This window comes from Cheilinus undulatus, linkage group 16, assembly GCF_018320785.1.
Source record: "Cheilinus undulatus linkage group 16, ASM1832078v1, whole genome shotgun sequence".
Taxonomy (NCBI): Eukaryota; Metazoa; Chordata; class Actinopteri; order Labriformes; family Labridae; genus Cheilinus; species Cheilinus undulatus.
The window spans coordinates 20,451,651-20,476,171 of record NC_054880.1 but is presented as its reverse complement, the minus strand read 5'-3'; the positions used below and the strand labels follow the sequence as shown (position 1 = coordinate 20,476,171).

The following is a 24,521-nucleotide window of genomic DNA, read 5'->3' as shown; positions in this document are numbered from 1 at the left end:
TTCGCTATTATTTAGACATGTTCTCTATTGGCATCACACACTCAAAAATAAAAATAAAAAAGTTAAAAAAAATTAAACAAAGCTTTCTACCCCTTTTTGGACTGCGAGAAATTTACCAAAATACCTTTTTTCTAATAATAGACCATTTTTAATATTTTAAATAGACTAGTTGCTATCGAAAAGTTTCTTTATTGTTCCTCTTATAGTAAAAGTAGGTGTGGCCTACTAATTTTTGGTAACATGTCCAAATGCTCTTTGTCACCATTGGTCCAAATACAAGCCTCATTAATAAGTTAATTAGCATATGAACATGTGATTATAGTGACAATACATATTTTTTAAATACAGGTATAAGGATCAAGGCCATGGTACTTAAACGCCAGGAGCCACATATGTTTTGGGCTGTTGTCCTGTTGGAAGACAAAGTAATGAGCAAGACCCAGTTTTGCTGCTGGATGCTTGAGGTTTTTTTTTCCCAAAATCTTCCCGTATCCTTTTTTCTTCATTATTTCCTCCACTTCTATGATTTTCCCAGTTCCTGACGAACTGCAGCATCCCCACAGCATAATACGCCCACTGCTGTCTTTCACTATAGGATCTGTGTTCTTGGGTTATACACTCCACTCTTCTTTCTCCAAATTCCAGCAACGTCTCTATGGCCAAAGAGCTTTAGTTTGGTCTCAGCTGACTGAAGGGCAAGCTTCCAGTATGCAGTATCTGATTGTGAAGGTGTCTCTTCTGCAGGACTTATGTTTTTCCTAATCTGCAACTTCTCAGTCCATTCCTGTGCAGGGCTCTAGAGATAGCCTAGTCTTCCTTGAGATGGCAATTCTATCCCAAGAGATATTTCCTTCACTACTGTCTTGGCAGCTGTTCATGGGGTCTTTAGACACATCTCTCACTAGTTTTCTGTCCAGAGTCTTTGAAATCTTTCCCTTCCTCCCTCTGCCAGACTTGTTCTGTACTGTGGCTCTCTTTGATTTTCCCGATAATACCTCTCACCCCAGTTCTTGACACTAAGAAACACTGTGCTAACTTTGTATATCTTTCTCCTGCTTTCTGAGCTTTATTCTTTTCCTCAAAGTCTAAACTGTTTTCTTTTGTTTTGCCATAATGCTTTCTCAGTGACTGCTGTAACCCTAATGTACTGTTTATAATGTGTGTAAATTAGGAGGTTAACCCTCAGTTTTAACTTGATTTTTCATTGTTATCTGTATATGTAGAGATGGGCATCTGAAGAAAAAAAGAGAAAGTTAGAAAACACTAGTAGCCTACAGATAAGAGGCTTAAGTAATAAACTGATTATTTTTTTACATATTTAATTGCGGATAATGAAGCTGTACGTTACTGTAGACTAAACAGTTAAAATGTGAAAAGTTGAAAAATAAAGCAGAGTTTTATGATGTGCAATTGTCACAAGCCACTGTTTAATGGAGCAATACTTTTTAAACTTAAAATCAAATACCTCATCACAACTTCCTCTACATTTTAAGCCACGAAACTACAAACAAGTACGGTTGCAGCGCGAATCTTTTGGCAGCCAATAGGCTTCGCGTACTGTGTCACGTGTCATCTCTGACCAATTGTTGCCTACCGGTGTCATTTAAGTTAGACTGACTGTCTGTGGGCAGCTGTTCGGAGCTGTACTCTTATATAGCCAACTATTATCAATGTTTTTACCTGTATAGAGACGTGTTTTTATCTGCCCGCTTTCCTATGGCATTAAACAAAGTTTTTGATTTGGTTGTCAGTTTTTAAAGGTAATGAAAAGGCTCAAGGGCAAGAAACAGAAAGCAGGAGTTGCGGTGAATGGAAATGGATCCGTCTCAAAAGGTAAGTCAACAGATAGCAAAGCAGGTAGCGTCAAACAAAAATACTGGAAATAATTAAAGACACTTAATGCCTACTAATCCTGTGAAAACAGTCTAAATGATTATCATTTAGGGTTAATGTTGACAGCAGGTACACACTTGTCATGCTTAGTGAATGTGGGAAATACCGGTGAACTTAATACCATTACTGCAGCCAGCCGGCACAAACGAAAGCAGAAAACACGAATCACGAGTTATCCAAAGTGGCCCTAACCCGTTTTAACCATTCGTTGTCTTATTTTACCCCAGGTTTCTGTAAAGTTTGTCATAACTACTTATCTCTCCAGTGAGTGGTGCTTGCGTGGCAGCCCGTCAGCCAAGCTGGACGGTTTGGAAAGTCGCAGCTGTTACATAGACAGAAGAAGATAGTCATGGTTTCATTCAGTGTAACAATAGAAAAAACAAAACAAACAAGAAGAACTGCCTCTGCCATTTTAGACAATAATTACCATTGTTTACTGCTTAAATCCATTCAGAAAGTTAGATCATAGGTAAAACTTGATCTCAGATCACTACAGTGCACGAATCAACCAGTCTGTGTTCCTAGTGTGCCAATTCATAAGGAAAAATGATCTGAAGACACTTTACTTTTGGGACTTTGTAGCCATTTATTCCATAGAGCACTTGTGAGGTAAGGTACTGATGTTGGACGAGAAGGCTTGGCTTGCAATCTCTATTCCAGTTAAATCCAAAAGTGGGGTTGAGGTCGGGGCTCTGTGCAGGCCAGTCAAGTTCTTTCACTTTGAACTCATCAAACTATGTCTTTATAGTCCTTGCTTTGATCACTGGGGCACAGTCATGTTAGAATAGAAAAGGACCTTCCTGAAACTGTTGCCACAAAGTTGGAAGCATAGCATTGTCAAAAATGCCTTGGTATGTTGAAGTATTAAGATTGCCCTTCACTGGAGATAAGGGGCCCAGCTGAAACCCTGAAAAACAGCCCCATACCATTATCCCTCCTCCACCAAACTTCACAGCTGGCACATTGCAGTCAAGCAGGTTTTGTTCTCCTGTCATCTGCCCATCAGACTGCCAAACAGCGAAGCATGGTCACGCCACAGGACATGTTTCCACTGCTCCACAGTCCATTGTTGATGTGCCTGGCCATGATAATGTATTCCATTAAGCCCCTGCTGCACAGTTTTTGTCCTTACACTAAGGCCAGTGGAAGTTTGGAACTCTTCACCTATGGAATCAGCAGAGCGTTGGCGACTTTTGTGCACCATGCACCTTAGCAGTTGTTGATCTTCTGCTCTGTGGCTCAGTGGCTTTTTCTAAACTTTGTAATTATATCACTCATAGTTGACTCTGACGTGTCCAGTAGGGTTGAATTTCTTATTGCATAGGTGGCATCTCATCACAGTAGCTACCACACTTGAAGTCACTGAGCTCTTCAGAGTGACCCATTTCATATCAAAAATGTTTTCAAATGGAGACTGCACGACTGGGTGCTTGATTTTATATACCTGTGGCAATAGGTCTGATTGAAACACCTGAATTCAGTAATTAACAGGTGGGACCAAATACTTATACGCAAGTAATCTGATTGGATTCATAAAAAGAGAGCAAGAAAGGAGGGGAGAGAGAGGAGCTCCATGTGCCAGTGTCCTTCAGCAGTTGCAGCATAACTAGGGGCCGTTCCATGTCGGAGCCAGCCCTAATGATTAGCTCTATCTAAAAGAGAAAATCAGTGGGGTGTCTGCCTTTAGGACCCTTACTGATAGATGACACCCAAAGAAAGAGGCCTGATAACTCAAGGCTCTATCTCTAATACTACTTTTTAGATGTTTTGTACCATCACAACAGTCCAGAAAGTTAATTAGGTAAGTTGAAAGAAAAATTCAATATAAGATAAATAAGACAGACATTAAATCTTATGTGTGTGTGCAAATTATGGTTGAATGCATTATAAAAACAGTGATGCTGATCAGGTAATGTATACCACCTTCTACCTGGGGAAAATATACTTGTGTATAGGGTTACACATAAACTCTAGTCCATATTTAAAACTCTCCTCTGATGTTTGCTTTTTGATTCATCATTTTAACACGCAATGCCAATCTCTCCCCCACCTTGTCTCCATCTTCTTCATCATTCTTCCTCAAATATGTATTTCTCTGTTCATTCCTCTTCCCCTCCTTTATACTGTATGTCTGTCTCTCATCCTCCTTCTACATCACCCCATTTTTTTTTTCCAGAACCGGATTGTGGCAAGAAAAGGAAGTTGGCTGAAATCAACAAAGCTTTACTCAGGTGAGGAAGAATAATAAGCAGCTGCATGTGTTTGTTAGGGTTCCATCTCTTTCTTTTTACATTAAAAAGGTCAATAAGAAATATTTAGTTACTTCCTAGGATTGTGTCACATTTGGATTTCTGCTGAAGACATGAACTTTAGAACTCTTACTAAGTTGCACCTTAAAAGACAGCGTTCTCTTCTGCTGTCGGCCCTCCCTACATTTGTCTCCAGAAGTACATATTTGTAGAAGTCTTAAACCGCTCAATTAACTCCAGAGCAGCGTTTCTTTTCCCATATGGGAGCGTCTCCTCTGCTCCCTGTTCCACAATTAGATGGCTCGCATTTATCCACAGACAGTGCCCTTCATCACTTTCTGCTAAGCTAATTTCACACATGAAGATTACTCAAATGTGCCCCGATGAATTGCGTGATGTGGATCATGAAGACGTTAGTTACAGGGGGCACGTGGGACTTGATGAAATGGCACAGGGAAGCTCATGCTGAAAATAGTTGGCAGATTTTGTAAATAAAGGATTTCAGTGCCTGAGAGCAAAACAACACTCTTCTTAATCCATGTATTCAACACTGGACACTCAACAGCATAGTGCCAGAGTGTTGGACAAATGTGGATTGAATTAAACAACCATTAAATGAAAGGCATTTGTCTCGTTGTTCTGAAAATCTTTTCAAACACCTGTCCTAATTCTGCTTCTTGGATACACAGTGATCCGGTGGACATTGAGACCCTGAGGAGAGCAGCAGTCAGTAAAGGAGGTCTGCTCACTGATGAACTGAGGAGAAAAGTCTGGCCCAAACTACTGAATATCAACGTCTACAATCTACCACATAAACCGGGTGACTGCCTGACATATACTGATATTTACTCCACTGATGTACTGAAAGGGACACTTTCACCAACAACTACAAAGATTTTAAGTAACACTTATTTTCTTCTTTTGTAGGTCGAGATGTGAGGGAGAACCACAAGGACTTCAATCAAGTAGTCCTGGATGTCAGGAGGTCCATGAAGCGCTTCCCTAAAGGTAGCTGAGCATGTGTAAATGTGTGCATTTTCTCTAATGATAGCAGCATAGCGCATGTTGCTGTTTATCAAAGTGCACTCACATACTAACAGCAACATAATGACAAGTGTACAGGCTTAATAATTAATGAAATGAGTAAAAGCAGGATCAGGGAGGACTCTAATGTCACAAGAGGCAGATGTTAGTCAAAATCAACATGTTAGGAAATAATGGAAACTATGTAATCATAGTGTTTACTTTATGAACCTCTCTGTCTGTTGAAACAAAGGTAAAAATGAAATATTGTCAGAAAAAGTACAAAATCAAACTCCCAAAAGTTAGGATGTTGTCAAAGATGTGAAGAAAAACAGAATCTAGTGATTTGCAGATCCTTTTCAACCCATATTCAATTGAATAAAGCACAACGATAATGTATTTAATTTTCAAACTGATCAACTTTAAAGATTTTCGGAAACATATGCACATTCTGAATTCAATGCCTGTAGCATGTTCTAAAGAAGCTGTGAGCGGTGCATGTTTATCACTGTGTTACATCATTTTTTTAGCAACACTCTGTAAGACTAAAGACACTCTCTGCTATTCTTGCTTGATGTATATCTTAAGTTAATCAGCAGTGCACATTTCCATTGTTGTATTTTGTGCTGTATAATGTGCCATACATTTTTAATGGGAGACTGGTCTGGACTGCATGCAGGTCAGATTAGAACATGCACTCTGTTACTGTGAAGCCATGCTGGTGGAGTGGTTTAGCTTTGTCTTTCTGAAATAAACAGGGGTATCCTTGAAATAGACATTGTCTGAATGGACGCATGTTGCCTCAAAACCTGTATATACTTTTTCGGTATAAGTGGTGCCTTCACAGATGTGCAACTTACACATGACATGGGCACTAATACACCCCCACACCATCACAGCTTTTGAACTTTGTGTTGATAACAATCTAGGTCTTAAGCCAAGAGAAGTCAGCAGCTTCTGGATATTTCTGATACATGGCCTTTTTTAGATTATTTGGGGCTTTTTTGCCGTTATTCAGACATGACAGCTGAAGAGAGATGGGGAATATGTGGAGAGGTAGTAGAGGAACGATATGCATCAAACAGTGCCTAGACTGGGAATCAAATCCCCTGACCAGTGCATTGAGGACTATGGCCTCTGCATATGGGCGCCTGCTCCACCGACGCCGAAGGCTTTCATTTTAAATATGATTTAATCTACTTTTATCAATCACCAATTGTTACCAATTAACCTTCTTACCTTTGGAATGTTTCAGGTGTTCTTACAGCATTATACAAATTTGCAGGTCTTTCCTTAATCCAACTTTTTTGGAGCATTAAATTCAGAGAGTGTGCATATTTCCAAAAGATATTTTTTAAGAACATATCTTGTCTTTGTGCTGTTTTCATTCAGAAATAGCTTGAAAAGGATTCTCACATCTCTGTATTGTTTAATTGATTTGTTTATGTTACATAATGTCCCATCTTTTTTGAACTTGTGTTTGTAAATCATAATGAAAAAACTGTATGGAATGAAGTGAAGCTGTTTTAACATCATGTGATACTTAGGCCAGTTTTGTTCACCTCTGTCTTTATCCTAAGCTTCAAAAGAGCAAGAAAGCCAAAATGCTTACTGTGAGAAGTTCTCTTAAAAATGAGGTCTTGTGTGTGAACATTGGGAGTTTCCCTGACTAAGGATTTACATGGTCGTATCTGATTTTTCAGGTTTTCCCAGTCAACTAACTGTATCTTTTGTTTTACTCTAATTGAGCCATTTTCTTATTTCAAATAGAAGTAATAAACCACCTAATCAGAATATTTGTCTTTTAAACCTGGAATAATGAAATACATTTATAGTATTGTTGATCCATCTTTCTTCATGCCTATTAAGTCTGCATTATGGTGACCTTAAAACGATATTAGACATGACAATTAACAAAATAGAAGGCTCATAGCTTGCAGTTAAAAATCCAGAGTAGCTAGGGGCCAGACTTTGATTTATTTATCTAAACTGCACACAGAAACAACTAGATGACCATATGACAAAAGCTCAAATAAGGCTACAGTCAGTTAAACATCAAACCATTGCAAACTAACTTTCAAATAACAAACTTTATCATGACTTGTATGTTATGATCAAATAAAATGTGGAATAAAGATTATGAATGAAGGTATTTATTCATATCAAATCTAAGGAGCAGAGTAATACAAATACAAGTAGATTTGAAGACTGCACTATTTCGGATTATATAAAAATAAATTCACTAAACCCCTTATAAGTAACAAAAGAATAAGTACAAAGAGACATAATGAGATTAATAAGCTAATTACATGAGCTACTTTCAGAATTGTAACAGTAAGTATTAATAAGTTGATATTTATACCAAGATAAGCTATGGGTCATTATTTATTTGGAGAAAGCAGACGTGTTTGTCCTTCATAAAGCCCCGATTAAAGGAATCAGGCAGGATCCATAGGATCTGTGTGGACAGAGTTTCTAGCATAATAATCAAAGATGTTTCTAGGTTTGTTTTGGGGTCTGTAATTTTGATGAGATATGAAAAAAGAAACATTTAAAACAAGATCAAATATCCCAAACAACCTTATAACCAGACATAATGATGCAGCTGATGGAGCAAGGATGGGATTATAGTGTAATGCAGTGCTTCCCAGAGGTCCTTCAGGTGGGCAAGTCTTTTACAATAAATAAAAACCAACCAACCAAACACATTTTAAATAATCAATAAATATTTGTTTGAAAGTTAATAATTGTAAAAAAAAACAAAAAACAAAACGAGGAGCGTTTGCAGAGTTGCAACGTTCTGTTAATAAGATTAATATAAATAAGAAAATGTAGGTGACTTTACTGGTCAAAGAATGCAAACAATGGTTGCTTGTTAATTGTTTGTTGCTCTGAAAATCCCTAATAAATTGTGTGTCTCTGTAAGCAGTGATTATTATTATAGCTGGATAGCAGAAGTGAAAAGTGATGTTTGGAGTTATTTGAGTTTGCACAATGCAAATGAAATGGATGTATAAGAGTTTGATGGGCCCTGGAGAATTTTCAGGTTTTAAATTGGGCCACAGCACACTGAAGTTTGGAAAAGGCTGCTGAAATGCATTAATTACTGTCCATATTTTTTCTACTCCCATTTTTATTCAATGCCTCTTTCTTTTCAAAATGTCCATAATTTCAAATTGTTTCATAAACGCATGTGATGCAGATGTTGTAAAAATCATTGAGTAATCTTGTTTAATAATCGGGACCTCTCTATCAAAATAGTCACAATTATGATTTGTACCATACTGGAGCAGCCCTGCTGTGTTGTCTAAATGTGCTGATCCTTGGCTCTCTCCCTCAGGTATGCCATCCACAGAGAGAGCTGCGCTTCAGGAGCAGCTGATTGATATCATACTGGAGGTTTTGAAAAGACACCCTCAGCTCCATTACTACCAGGGCTACCACGACGTGGCCGTCTCCCTGCTGCTGGTAGTCGGAGAGCGAATGGCCATTGCCCTCCTGGAAAAACTGTCCAACTATCATCTTAGGTTGTTGATTTCTCCATACATTTAATCAGCTTATAACAGGTCACTTTGAAGTAAATTCTCACATGATTTAGTGGCAATCTTCTCTGTCCTCTCTGTCTGTAGGGATTTCATGGATCCTACCATGGACAGCACTAAGCACATTTTAAATTACCTGATGCCCATACTGGAGCAGGTTGATAAAGAACTACATGACTTCATGATTAGGTAACTTGACTTTCACTTACTTATTTATCATCCTGTAAAACAGAAACATCTCTTGGCACTTGCAGTGTTGAAGTGAGCACACTATCCCTGTCTGCTGGAGAGAGATGCACTCCAAATTTTGGATGACATCTTACCCTTCTTCTTTATAAATGTTTAATGTAAGGAACTTGTGTGTAACGACCACTAGAGGGCATCAAAGTGTTGATCTTCACCGGTAAGCTTTACAGCGGGAGGAGAGGGCTATGTTTTTGATAGTTAAACCTCAGTTGAAAAGCATCAGGATTGGTCTCAAAGGGGAGTGCTACTATCAGATGGTCCAACAGATGTTTTAGAGGCTTTTCTCTGCACCACATTTACCGTTATTTGTGAGGTAATTAACCAGAAAAAGACTCATGATCTCTCACAGTTTACTGAAACAACAATAGAAAAACACATTTTTAATATGCAACAATGGGGGTGGGAATCACAGGGTAACTCATGATTCTCTCTGATACTGTATGTGGTATGTGGTTCATGATAATAATACCACAATGCAGCAGATCTGCTATTATTGATATACTCATGTTGGTTTGAACAGGGCATGGCGGCACAGGGGTTAGCAAGGTCGCTGGTTCACTTCCCGGCCAAGGCCTTTCTGTGCAGAGTTTGCATCTTCTCCCTGTGCGCGTGTGGGCTCTGTCCGGGTACTCTGGCTTCGTCCCACCACCAAAGACTTGCTCATTAGGTTAACTGGTAACTCTAAATTGGCCGTAGGTGTGAGCGTGCCTGGTTGTCTGTCTCTATATGTCAGCCCTGCGATTGACTGTTGACCAGTCCAGGATGTACCCCACCTCTCCCCCAATGACAGCTGGGATAGGCTCCAGCCCCCCGCAACCCCTAATGGGATAGGCGGTATAGAACATGGATGGATGGATGGATGGGTTTAAACAGGTGGTTAACTGGGGGTGAGAATAGCTGGCTTATTTGTGACAGAATAAGATATGATTTAATGCAGTTTACAGCCTACAACAGAAGAAAATATTAACACAGAGTTCCAGTAATAGTTGCTATATTACAGGACAATCATATCATGAGATGTCAAAATATCTGGTCAATAGAAGGAAAAAAACTGCAAACTGGTGAAAGCTTCACCTCTTACCATGCATCTTTCTTTTCACCGATTCTGTCTTCTTCGTTTTTGTCCAGTTAACTTTTGTAAAAGTAATCCTCAATCATCCTATAAGCCCCACAGTGAGGAGTCATTCAGTAGTAGCATAGTGATACAGATTGGCAGGGAAATCTGTTTAGTGTGGGACATTTTTAGAATTAAGATAAAGATTTTGGGCACCTGTGATACAATATAATGTGATGATTGAATCAAACCAATAAGGATGATGATACAGTGCATTCAGAAAGTATTCAGACCCCCACGCTTTTTCAGTTCTGTCATGTTGCAGCCTGATACTACAGCCATTTGAATGATCTTTTTATTGATTAATCTATACTCAGTACACCATCATGACAAAGTGAGAAAGGAAATTTCTCTCAGTCGTCGCTGAGATGTTTCTACACCTTGAATGGAGTCCGCTTGTGGTAAACTGAATTGATTAGACATGATTTGGAAAGGTACACACCACTCTATAGAAGGCTTCACAGCTGACAATACATATCAGAAGCCATGAGGCCAAAGGAACTGCCTACAGAGCTCAGAGACAGGATTGTTGCAAGGCACAGATCTGGGGAAGGCTACAAGAAAGTCTGCTGCACATAAGGTTCCCAAGAGCACAGTGACCTCCATAGGTCTCAAATGGAAGAAGTTTGGTGCAATCAGGACTCTTGCAAGAGCTGGTTGACCAGCCAAACTGAGCAATCACTGGAGGGTGACCAAGAACCTGATGGTAATTCTGAGCTCCAGAGACCCTGTGTGGAGACGGGACAAAGTTCCAGAGGGACAAACATCACTTGCCCTTGACTGATCTGGGGATTTTATGTCAGAGTGGCTAAGTGGAAGCCTCTCCCCGGTTCAAAACACATGAAAGCCCAAACTCCACGTGGGCTTTCACATGTTTTGTACTGAGAAGAGGCTTCCATTACCCATTAAGCCCAGGTCTGCAACACAACAAAACTGTGGAGAGTGAAGGGGGGCTGAATACTTTCTGAATATACTCTATGCTGCTGTATCAATATTTGACACAACCATACACAACCACATTTCCCAAGTGTAAAATGTAAATGAAAATAGATGTTTAAAGTGCTACATTTTAAATCACATTTATGATTTCCCATCATGAATCCTGATTTCAGACCTTTTAGCATTATTATGTACTGTAGAATCTAGAGCGGTCTCTGGTGAATTCCTCCTCATCCTTACCTCAGATTCAGCCTCTCTGGGATGTTCTTTTTATAATAAATCATATTATCAGCCTTTTGTAAGTTAGGTTAATCTTATTAACAGTGCAGTGTTCAGTTTAGAACTGTCTTTTGCAACTGTCCCAGCTTTTTTAAAGGTGTTGTGGGCATAGAGGCACATACAGTTTTCCAAAAATAACAGAAGTTTTCAGTTTCAACATGTGTCATCGCATTTTGTTATTAAATATAGGGTTTCCATGTTTTGAATGGGATTTATTTACATTTTACACAATGTCCCAACTTTTCCCAAAAGTGGATTTTCCTGCAGGCAACTACAGGTTAATACTGGGGCGTTAGGAAATTAGATGAATTTGAAATCTTGGCAAAGACAGGCACTGATGGCCTAGTGGTTCAGTCACACCCCATGTACAGAAGCTTGTCTTCCATGTAGAGAGCCTGGATTCATGCCAAGAAGCTGAAGTGCAGAAGAACTGCAGTTCTTTAAGTGTCCACTTGAGGCTGGCTGCAGGAGCTGGTTTTTACAACAGAGAGAAACATGTTGACAGCTTTGTTAAAAAATATATAAAGAAACATAATTATGAAAGGACTTAGGTAGTTCATGAATTTATAAGTCGATGCTGTGTTTGTGTGTGTGTGGTTACATGTTTTATTTATCACTGTTTGGCTGGATATCAGTTATGCATAATTACAGCCATGGCTGATATGGGTGCAAGGTTGCTGTTTGTCTGGAAGCTTTAGCTCCACCAGTTTGTCTATCCCTAGGCTGACCTTAAGTTAGTTGAGACTGTTTTTTTTTTTTTTTCAATTTGGCAGCTGCTGACTGGCTTCAAAAGTAGCCAAATGGCTGATGTCACTCCGGCTTGTCCAATGTTTTCTCAAGTCTAAAGCTTCAAGCCCAGCCTCTGGCTCCTTTCATGTCTTTCCGCTCTCCCTGATTTTCTGCTCTATCCACTGTCACATCCGCTCCATGTAGAGGCTGAAAGCCTTAAAACAAATTTTGAACAATCTTAGCAAATTAATGATCGACATATGCAGCATGTTTTACCTTTTTGCCTGTTGATTATACATGCTGAGCTGGAAATGTCTGTACCTGCAAATTATCCATTTTCACACACAGGCAACAACAAAATATAGTATTCCAGCGCTTGCACTCAAAGAAAAAACATCAGGATAAACAACACCCCACTTCAAAGTTTGGAGCAGACTTTTGTTGAGCACTACTGCTTCCTCATACCTTCTTTCTCATCTCTGCCTCTTTTCTTCTTCCTTTTTCCTGTCCTGCTCCCTCTTATTTTTATGTTCCTTTATGTACCACCTCTCCCCCTTCTTTTTATCTCTTTTATGTCCCTGTCATCATACATGTTCCCTGCCCTTTGCTCCCTGTCTTTACCCCTCCCCCTGCCCATCAACCCCCACTGCCTTTCCCTCTCTTGTCTCTCTCTTCCTCTCATACTTATCCCTCTTCCTCCCTGAATGTTCCTATCCAATATTTATCAGCAACCTCTAAGAGTATCCAATTTACTGGAGACTGTCAAAAATAACGGCCTATTCCTGTCAGCATACATCAAAGACAGACAGGGAGGAGAATCAGTTTTGAACAGCTAAAAAGGTAACCAAAAATGTTTTCTCTGAGGCCAGATCTTTAGGAATTGATGTGGTTATGAGAAAATCATACGTTGCAGGACTCTTTACACAGGCTGAGTGCTACCTTCCCTTAATTTGAAAACCAATTTTCAATAGTTTGGCTTCATCAAACAGTTGCATGATGCCATCTGTGGCTCTCGAGGAGCTTTTAGAAAATAACCCTGGTTATGTTGTTACTGTTGACTGAGGTCAAGCTGATTTTTGAGGGGAAACCTGTGTTATAAGGTTTTTTTGAAGGCATTTTTTTCTGTACCTTGTGCATGAAATTGCAAAAGGATAGTTTACATAGCTGTCAAGTATCAGTCCTCTATCACCTTAGTTATTCTGAATATTTTCCCTTTCCTTTTTTAACCCAGACCAAGTTCCTTTTTCAAAGTTCGTGCCATAAATCAAATGGGAAGTGTTTTTTATTATTATTATTTTGTTTTGTCTGTCTTTCCAGCTGCTTCTCTTCCAGGACTTTAAGGGAAGATTAAATTCAGTCAGACTTTTCTCATAGGGTCAAATTAAAAAAAATGATTTCATTAAAGCTGTAACTGTCTTGTTTTTCTATTTCACTCTATTACGCATTCGTCTGTCTCTTTTTTTAGAGCTGAGGTTGGAACCATCTTCGCGCTGTCCTGGCTCATCACTTGGTATGGCCACGTGCTTTCGGACTTCAAACACACCCTGAGACTGTACGACTTCTTCCTGGCCTCACACCCACTGATGCCAATCTACCTTGCTGCTACGGTAAGAAGCAAAACGGGAAATGAACAAGAGTAGGTGGCATTGTTTAGAAATCCATGGGGCTCATATATAAATACACACTACCAAACAGTCATGTATTTGCACACAATGAAGCAGGCAAAGTAGTGTGAGGTGGCTGGACTACTTAATTAGATCTCTTATAATGAAGAGATGAAAGAAATGAGAGTATGAAGAAACATGAAGATAAGGAAAAAAAGAGGAGGAGGAGCAAAGCATTAAGAAATTCAACTACAAGGAGGAGGTCACTTTGTCCAGTTTAGCACATTTAAATGCAGTCTTTAAGGTGCTTGCACAGGCAGAAATATTTACAGATAGACTGTGATTGTATGTTTGTAGAAACCATTTATTTTCTGTGTTTACATGTCTCATTTGAAGGTGTTTATTTGAGTATTAGGAGGCCTTTTTAAATGATGGGTTTCATGCATGTTAATTAGTGTACATGTTGCTTGTTTGTATTGAGGATGTGTGTGTTTGTGTAAGTGTGTGTGAAGGGGCCGGGCAGAGGGAGAGCTCTGTTTGAAGTGTGTGAAACAACAAAGCAGAATGTAGTTCATGTTTCCTCCAAGGCTGAGTGCAGCGCACAGCAGGAGGGGATTAACTCTTCATCTGCCTCAACAGCAGCAGTGAAACCGCTCACTGTTCACTTTATGGAAGCTAACTGGTGTTTTAAAGCTTCAGGGTTAAAACCCTCTTCTCCTCGTCCTCAGATCGTGTTGCACAGAGAGAAGGAGGTGAAGCAGACAGAGTGTGACATGGCCATGGTCCACCACCTCCTCTCCCGCATCCCTCAGGATCTCCCGTATGAACTTCTGATTGGTCACGCTCAAGATCTGTTCGACCAGTACCCTCCATCTCTGCTGGCCAAGAAGGCAGCCCTGCAGTCTCGCAAGAGGTGATGGAAAACTATTGCAACTGGAAGTTTTTAAAGATTAAACTGTTTATAAAATCAGATCTAATACACCAGTTAGTGTTGATCATTCGACACTTGGAAACACTTGCTCACAGAACATTGTGGGATCACTCACAGTGAAAATCAGGAAGGCCACTGTTTTTTTTTTTTTTAAAGATGATTAATAAGTTTTTGGCTTTTAATGGATAGGACAGCTGTAGAAAGACAGGAAATGTGGGGAGGTAGAGAGAGGCAAGACATTCCCCAAACAGGGTCAGGATTGGGATGGCAACCTGTGACCAGGACTATAGCCTCTGTGTATAATCGCCTGCTCCTGTGCCCTGTTAAGAGTGCCCTCTCTGTCCCAGGAAGGGCACTCTTAACAGCTTTTCCCCCTTTTTACAGGAAATTCACTTGTGAAATTAGAACAAGTGTTTATTGTTTAGTACCTTGGTTTTCAACTGGTGGTCTGACACTCAAAAGTAGGTCGCAACGCCTTTTTTCAGCCAAGGATTAATTGAGGTGTATTCCAGCCTGATTCAGTTTACTTTTAATGAGAACTAAGCTGGATTTACTTGAGTAATTTATTTTATAATTTAGTTCATGCCAATCTGTATATGGACAAGTATGAAGCAAGTAAAGTGTTGCCACATGCTAAAGCTTTCACAGCATAAGCTAATTTGCTATTCCCCAACTGGATCTTAAAAATACATAAAATTCAGTGAGCCATAGTCCCAAACAAGCTCAACATTAACACTGTAAGATGGGTTTAGTGTTTGCAAATGAATCATGAAGACATGATGGAGTGTATTGTAATACCATTAGTAGCCAAAAGGGTGTGCTAAAAACACATCCAGATTTAGAGGTGCTGCTTACACACAGGACATTTAGTGAGTGAGAGCGTAACCATTCATGAGACCATTTTTGAACCTTTTTTTTATTATTGAGAAATTAATGTAAGACATAGTGTAGGGTATTTTTCATCTGTGTCTGCATTCTGTCCATCAGTAATCTCTTTTTACCAGGTTCTTTCAGTGTGTCTTAAAGTTATTGCTTAGGAGAAGAAGTAATGTCAGTCAGTATGCTTTAAAGCTAGATTAGGATATTTATCTGGACTACTGAGTCCCCTCCCCATCATGCACAGCGAGAGTACAAATTCATTCAAGGAAGCACATCTACCTTTGCAGGTGGTGTATGCTCCCTTTCAGCTCATAGCAAGCAGCTAACCAGTTGTAAGATGAACCGTGGAAACATGGACATACTTTACAGCCCCATGCATTTCCTTAATGTACATGCTTTACTTTTTGGTACAAATGAGATTAACACCATACCTCTAGCTCAGGGGTTTTTAGCCTGTGACCCACAAACTTATGTTGCTAGAGATCATGGACCCCCACTGTCCCAGCATAGATTTCATGACTATGATTTTTTCTTTTTTTTAAATCATACCAGTTAGGGCTGGGTATTGTTAAGAACCTCACGATTCAATTTGATTTTGATTCTTTAGGTTACAATTCGATTCGATATTGATTTAAATGCTTCAATGTCGATTCATTAAGAAGTAGAAATACACAAATAACCTGTTGACAATTTTTTAGAACTATTTTCATGCCCATGTGAATATACGTGGTAGGTCACCTCACATTTTTTTTAGCAATAAAACATCTGAAAATAAAAATTTGAACAATAATAACTTATTTGTGCATAGGGAGTACAAAAGAAAAAAAACATGACAGTTCTGTATAAACACTGAAAAAGCAAAGTGCATATAAACTTGATTAATATTTCTGTCCTCTTGGAAATTGTGATAAACCTCATATAACATGGTTATGGTTGGTTGTTGTTTGGTCGAGTGCGTCCTCCGTCCATACCCCCACTGGCCAGGAGGTGAATTGATTCAGAGAATTTGCTGAATTGATATTGAATTGGGGGAGGAAGTATTGCGATGCATCGATTAATCGATATTTTTACCCACCCCTAATACCAGTATTTGTGCATATTGCCAAAATAATGGGTAAAATATGCCATTTGAAATATATACTTTTTTAGTAGTTAATAGTTTTTCTGGAAGGAATTTTGTGACTCCCTTTTAGTGTCATGTGACACCCTAGCGGGGTCCCAACTCACACTTTTGCAACCACTGCTGTAGCTAATGAAGATAATCACAGGGAGATGACAATGCGACTTCTGCTATGCTTAGTGTTTATGCCATTTAACTTCTGGGTGAAAGCACAGGGTGGAGACCGTAGAGCATGCTTAGGATGCCTTTTCTGGTCTGGTCTGATTGAGGCAAATACATTCAAGAGAAAGAGAAATCGATCTCTCACAACATTATCACATAATAACAACATAAGAATTCAACATTTTCTAGATGCATGTAAACAAACTGGCTGACACCAGGCCTTGAATGAGTGATCCTTAGGGTTAGTTCAGTCCTGTTAATACAAAGGATGCACAGTTATCAGATTTCTTATACTTTCTTACTTTCCCCTAGCTTTTTAATATCCATCAGGATGTTTGTTGTTCACTTAGTCCATCATTTTTTCTTCCCCTTTGACTCTCTCCTCCATATTATTCTAACTCATCCTCTTTGCTGTTCTTCCTCCAGCCTGTCCATCAGCACCTTCCAGGCGTTTCAGCTCTCCACTCTCCACCAGAGGCCCGACTCTGTTCTCCAACGCCTCACAAAGGCCCAGGGCTCCACCGCCTCCAGACACGGTAAAAATAGTTACTGTAATCTTATTAGTGACCCTGAGGAAGGGCTCTGCATATCTGTACAGACTGTATAGATACTCGTGCAAAAGAGTGAAGGGAGACTGAATTCTCAACAGTTTCTCTTACAAGTTGCATCAAAATTAAAAGCATTGTCAGAACAAACATTTCAGTGTGCCCTGATGGATCCTCATTTATAAAATTGTTCAGAACAAAGCAACATTAAATATGCCGCAAGAGCATCCACCTTCAGGCCAATCAATAACAAGTAAACAAATGATGTAGTACCCCCTTCAGACCAATCAAATGAACATTAAAATGTGCCAGAACAGAACAAAGAGATATTTTATTCCCGTAGGTTTAAAAAAAAGATGATCATCTGCATCTGACATATTGGCTCTGATGTACTGGCAATCAGAAATATGGTGTAACATCCCCCTCAGGCCAAACAACACTTTATTAAAATTGATGCACATCATTCCAGCATCATTTCATCACAATTCAATTAGCAGCATTCACACTGAAATGCAGAACAGAACTGAAAGAGTGCCGATATACAGTGTAGCTCCAGATTTCACTTTTGCAAGCAAGTGAGGAGGAGTCAGTTAACCTTAGAGACACAGGTAGCGTCCAAATGCCTGTCAGCTGATCAGTGGTCTTGTGAAGTTATTCTCGTTAGGCAGAAAAGCAGAAAAGGTTTCTGTCACATTTTAGGGCTCATGTCTGAAATGGAAAGGATTGTATAAATATTAAAACGAGCCTATTCATAGTTTGAGTCTGTGTGACTGTGTAGAGGCCGGGAAAGTAAAAAAAAATGGTTAAGACGGTGGCAGCTACCACTGAACACTACGACTCATGCCTATATCACCTGACCACCACAGAAAAACCTAAATATAAATTTAAACTACAAGTGTCTGTGACTGTTAACCCTTAAACAGCACTCATCAAACTGTTTGAATCATTAAATTCAGAAAAGTCTGAGCCATGGCTTAGCTACTGTGATATTTACATACCATTAAAATGTCAGTAGAGGAGAATCCTTCTTTGCTGCCAGGGTGAAAGTTTGTAAAATTATGGACAGTTTATGCATTTTGGTGTGTGGGTTATTAATGCTGCTGTTTGGGAAGTGAAGGGCAAGAAAATCTACACCATCAAGTATAGGTGAGTGCTTATCAGCAGGCATTGGCTATTTTACATTAAAGGGGACATATTATGCAAAAATTACTTTTTCAGGCTTTTTAAACAAAAATAAGTGCCCCTGGCCTGTCCACAATCCCATCAAGTACCAGAAAAATCCATTCCATCCCCTCCTCTCGTTCTCCACCTTTCAGAAAATGTGTTCTGAAACAAGCTGTTCTCAGATTTTTCCCTCATGACCTCATATGGGGAGTTATTACGGCCTCCAGGTTTGGTTGGCCCTCCCCTCTTGAAACAAAGTTCTGCCCTCCTCTCCTGATCTTCCTCTCAGCTGCCATCTGAGAGTAGGATCAGGAGAGCCACATCCATTAAGCCACATCCATTTCCTGAGAGAGGCGAGATCAGGGGCGGAGTCAGACAGCTTAATATCATTTAAAGCTACAGACACAGAAACAGCTGTGCATAAATCCAGTACAGTGTTTTTTCAGCAAAAGACTTGGGGGACCTCTGAGACCAATATAAACTTGTCTTAAAAGGGTAGAATATGTCCCCTTTAATTAATCATATCATGATCACTGTCAACTGTCAGTCAGTGCTCTGGTACTGAAATGCTAGTTTAACACCAATCAACCTAAATTATTTGATTTCAGGATGTGAAGAAATCTGTTTGGTGCTAAAATCTATTGTGACCTACGAATACAGTAGCGCACCCTTAAGGTGCTGAAGCATACAGTGCATCTACTAAATACTGACTTGTAGGGATGATTATTTATGCAGTCACATATTATGCATTACATATCTTTAAATAATTCACTTTGGAGAAATCTGTTTTCACTGTGACATTTAAGAGTTTTTTTTTTTTTTTTTTGTCAAAAAGTCAAGTTATATTGACCATGATTGACTTGTAAAATCAACAAAAGGATAAAAGATCCAAGGGTTAAATCTTTTTTATAGTCACTGTATGTCAGGCTTATACATACCAATAGGTATATTATTAACCTATCACCATGCTTGCTTTTTGAAGTGGTCGTTAAATGTCCATGATAATTGACTCAGACTTGCTACTCAAAACTAATGGAAACAAACTAAATCAAATATGATGGGTTGCATGCTGGACTAACATGAGGCGTTTATTGTTTGGCCAGCATAACCGACTTTTAAAGCCTTTGGATGAATCCTCACAGCCTGAAGTTTTTTGGCAGAGCTGTAAAAACGCATAAAAAGCTTTTCCTCTGGTGATTTTTCAACAAATAATGAATGTTTGCTTCAGCCAGTGGTAAGTACAGTTTACAACTTTCTAGGCATCAAGTTAATTAAAATGAGAGCACTGCCAGGTAAAGATCATGGAGCAGGATTGGTTGTTAGCTTGTTAATTTATGTTGTGTGTTAAAGGTTTTGGCTCTTCTTTTCGCTGCTCCCAGTGTATTGACATCCCTTGACCATTTCATGTCTCCCCACTTCTCACGTTTTGCCCCCTCCTTTCTTGTTCTCGTGTGCTTGTGTCCTCTCGACACTCAGGCCTGGAAGCAGCTTTGCCCCGGGACCGAGGCCAGCTGTGGGGGAAGGGGAACAGGATGGTGAAGATGGCAGTGTGGGGGCTGTCAGCGACGCTCGGGGCGGCTGTGTTCGCTGTGGCTCAGACAGCTTTGGACTGGGGACCGGACGTGTTACTACAACTGTTCTGACACGGCGGTGGGGATTTAGACTGTTAGACACATGGTGACGGCAGAAACACATCTGCTCTCAAGATGACAAAGAACAAACAAAGACTTGAAGTGACCTGTTGAAGTCTCTCCTGCCGAGAGGAGAGCTGGAGGAGGTCAGTTATCTCGATGCCAAACAGGTTGTTGCTACTCAACCACAGTGAACATATGTCAACTACCAGTCAGCCTCAGGATGTGTGTACATGAGTTTGAGTGTGTGTGTACATGCTGTATGTTTATTAGTAAATATTCCTGACCTCATATCACATACAAGCATGTAAACTAACAGGCAAACCAATGTTTAACTTTACAAAGATATTCAAAAGACTGAGAAAGTCACAACAAAAAGGTAAAAAAAAAAACCTCAAAGACAGACAAAATGTCACCAAAAAGGCAAATATAAACCAAAAGAAAACACAAAACATCAAAAAGAGTTCTAAAACATCAACAGAGACACCAAACAACCACAAAGACTGCAATTTTGTTTGCAAACAATGCACAATGACCTCAAAAAGATACGACACGACATCAAAGAAGCAAAATGTCAACCATAAAAACCACAAAATGTCAATGAAGAGTTCCAAAACATCAACAAAGAAGCATGAAAAAGTAAAAAGATTGTAATTTTGCCCACAAACAATGCAAAATGACCTCAAAGAGATGCAAAATAATAGCAAAGACGTTCACAAAACGTGTATATACACAAATATATCAGAGAAACACAAAATGACAACAAAGATTGCAGTTTTGTCAACAGATTCACAAAGCGATGCAAAAATCCCAAATTAATGACCAAAAGATGCAAACCTACCACAAACAATTAATATAAACAATCTGTAGGAGGCTCAAAATGGCCACAAATAAGAAGCAAAACAACAAAAGAGCAGCAAAGGACACACAAACTAGTACAAAAATGCACATTGAAAATCTTTCCCTACATGTGAGACATTAACATGCCTTGCTTTTTAGGGCAGACACTCACAAGTTACCACTGTTGCTACATTTTACCCGTGTCTTGTTGAGTTTCCCGTTCGCTGAATATATTTGCTGAAATCTCACTTTTAGCCTGTCATGCTCGTTTTGTTGCGTTTTCATCGATGTACATTTGTTGGTTCAGCAGTCGTATCTGAGAGCCAAAAGTGCCCGTAGCCAGCACGATGACACATGAACACAAATTATTAAAGAGTAGTGTTTTCTGCTGAAAGCTTCGAGTAGCAAAAGAAGGCAAACTGGGGAGAAAAAAAAGAAAGATGGAGGGAGAGATTTTACTTGTGAGACTCCTGTATTAATTGCTTTCCTCCAGGTGTCAGTGAGCTGCATTTACGGTAGAGTTTGGCAAGCAGAAGAAGCCTTTTCTGCTCCAGAATGTGAACAAAATACAGCATGCAGCACTGAATTTCTTAAAGATACATTTTGCAACAGCAGGCGTTGAAGAACATCTTTTGAATGCTGTTTTCTATCTTCCATAGAGTACTTCTCACAGTGCTGTGGCCCACCACTGCTGAATGAATATCAGGAAAACACCTATCACATTTTTTAAATATTCAGCAGGTTTGCACCAACAGAACTGCACCCCATGTTCTCTCTCCGTAGTATTTTTGAGTCACTACAATTATGGGCTCATTATTTTATCAAATGTGATGGAAAAGAGATGTTTTATTGTAATTTTTTAAGTATAAGAGCATATCAGCGTGCATCTAAAACGGCACCACAGTCTAAGCATAATTTCACAACCTGAATATTAATAAATCAGCCTGTTTCCACCTGAGGCACATGCATATGTATGGAGCATAAGGGGTGGTTCTCCAAACAGCCATGTATGCTCTAGTTGTTGACTCATATTCTAAAACATTTATCAGCCCGTACCGGCGTAGCTAAGCTCCTGCTGCATCTGTAAACACAACTTCACTCGAGTCACAACACTCTCCCCTCCTCCGTCATCAGATTTACAGCTAATGTGTCACATCTGTGCTCAGCTAAATGTGAAGTTTACCTTGTTGATTGTAGATGATTGAACTCAACTGGTTCACGCGTTGATGTGTACGACACTGGAGAGAAGAATGGGTTATACAAATCCAGAAAGTCATATTTCTAGCCTTGGGGCTATCTTAGAAGATTGCAGAGCTGCATAGTTATTAAACTGGTAACTCAATCTTTTACTCATTAGGTAGTTAGTTTCAGGCACTCATGACAAAATGTCAACCCCTGTAGTTTAATAGGTGATAATCAGTCACTTTATTAAGCAGTCAATAAATCAATCAATGGTGTGTAGCTCAGGTAATTAGTTTGCCTTCTAGCCAATTAGCATTCAGACATCCAGTCAGTCAATGAACTGTTGTGGGTGTTAAAAAGCCTCTCCTCTTTTCAACATGTCACTCATATCTGTGTCATACTGTATCAGATATCAAATCAAATCATATTTTTTCCTCTGTGTTGCTGTGATATTGTGTGTGTGTGTGTGTGTGAAAGAGAAAGTTTAATATGTTTGCTTAGGTCAGTGTCTTTTTCACCACTTATATTTGCAGGTTTTTTTTGTTTAATTTATATTTTTAGGCTTTGTCACCTTTAAGGGCATCAGTATAAAAAACTGTGTATTTAATCAAAGAGCAACAATCTTATTGGCTGTTTATTTAATGTTTAAACATGTAATTAGGCTGTTGGAGAGAATAATTTTAAGGAATGTTAAGTATTTATGAATTTAGCTACTTGAGTTTGTAGCTATCATCAGTTTGCTTTTATCTTATTTTTTTCTTTACTTTCTTTTTGCATGTTAAAAAAATGATCTAATAAGTCTCGAGGGTTAGGGCTAAAACTTTCTAAATGGTTTGACATTTTGGATAGTAGTTGTTTTATAGTGGATACTGGGATGGAGGATACATCTAATTTTTGTATGGTTTAATAGAAGCAAGTCCTGTGATTGACGACCAATCCAGGGTGTACCCTATGCCCACTGACCACTGGGATAGGCTCCTGCCCCCCATGACCCCAAATGGAATAAGCAGTACAGAAAATGGCTGGAAATGGATGTATTAATATAAATGGCCACAAGCTGTCACTTAGCTTCGCTTAGCATAGCATCCCTTAGCTTAGCTTACAGCTCCTTTGAATGAAACTTATGGTTCGTCTTCATTTTTGGTAACCCTTGTGGGCAAAGGAATACCTGTTTTTCTTTACATGTGAATGCAGTCGAACATTTGTTCTTGGTCCATTTTTACCTAAAAGTCGCAAAATAATATTGAGAAGCTGTACCCATCATTTACTCTGAATAGCCTAGCTTCCCTGCCGGTGTAGGTACCAGATGTGTCTGGGCTGACAGGTCTGTCCAGGGCCTGTGCTGTCTGGTGATGTAGCACATTTTTATTGGCTTGAAGCTCATGCCATGGGACAGCGAACCTGTTAGCTTCAATGAAGCTAATTTTGAAAGCTAACTTTAGTGTTGTAATGTTATTCATACTTTGATGTTCTCTTTACCTTCAAGTTACACACTTAAACCTTCTGTATATTTGGGGGTGATGCTGAAGGTGTGAGAAACATCATTTTGAATAAAATATTTTAATTCTGTGACATTTAAAGTGTCTAAAATGGCCAGTTTGCCCAGTTTGCTCTTGCTGTATATCAGAAGGATGATAATAATAATAACAAACTTTATTTATATAGCACCTTTAAAAACAGAGTGCTTTGACAATAAGCAGAATAACAATTACAAACGTCAAACACAACAGCAAAACATCACAAGAAAGACAAAACCCCAATAACAAAAGAACCCATGGAAGACTCTGCCAGCAATGTAACTCAACATCATAAATCCAGCACAACATTAAAAGCACAGAAACAATGCAAGACATTCATGGTCTATGATTTGTGTATTAAACTATATTTTAACAAGTGAGAGAAAAAAATACAGTCATGGATGAAAGCATTGGCACCCCTGGCATTTTTCCAGAAAATAGAACATTTCTCCCAGAAATTGTTGCAATTACACATTTTTGATATATATGTGTTTATGGCCTTTATGTGCATTGGAGCAACACAAAAAATCAGAAGAAAAAAGACAAAATTGACATAATTTTACACAAAACTCAAAAAATTGACCGGACAAAATTATTGGCACCCTTTTAAACTGTGGGCAAATCATTTTATTTCAGGCATGTGATGCTCATTTAAACTCACCTGTGGCAGTAACAGGTGCTGGCAATATAGAAATCACACCTGAAGCCAGTTAGAATGTATAAAGTTGACCCAACCTTTGTGTTGTGTGCCTGTGTGTGTCACACCAAGCATGGAGAAAAGAAAGAGGAGCCGAGAATCGTCTGAGGACTTAGGCAGCTAAATTTGAATTTTTGATTTCTATATTGCCAGCACCTGTTACTGCCACAGGTGAGTTTAAATGAGCATCACATGCCTGATATAAAATGATTTGCCCACAGTTTAAAAGGGTGCC

The 24,521-nt window shown here is 39.2% G+C and overlaps 1 protein-coding gene across 1 annotated transcript; it reads left to right on the top strand.

Annotated features, from left to right (window-relative positions):
• Window positions 1-1,621: 1,621 nt before the first annotated feature.
• Window positions 1,622-24,121, top strand: zgc:63863 (uncharacterized protein LOC393372 homolog). The gene is made up of 10 exons (XM_041808993.1): window positions 1,622-1,833; window positions 4,070-4,124; window positions 4,832-4,962; window positions 5,070-5,150; window positions 8,506-8,692; window positions 8,795-8,896; window positions 13,480-13,621; window positions 14,347-14,531; window positions 17,137-17,246; window positions 19,896-24,121. The coding sequence occupies exons 1-10, from the start codon at window positions 1,764-1,766 to the stop codon at window positions 20,060-20,062; spliced, it is 1,230 nt and encodes a 409-aa protein (XP_041664927.1). The 5' UTR covers window positions 1,622-1,763; the 3' UTR covers window positions 20,063-24,121.
• Window positions 24,122-24,521: the final 400 nt, after the last annotated feature.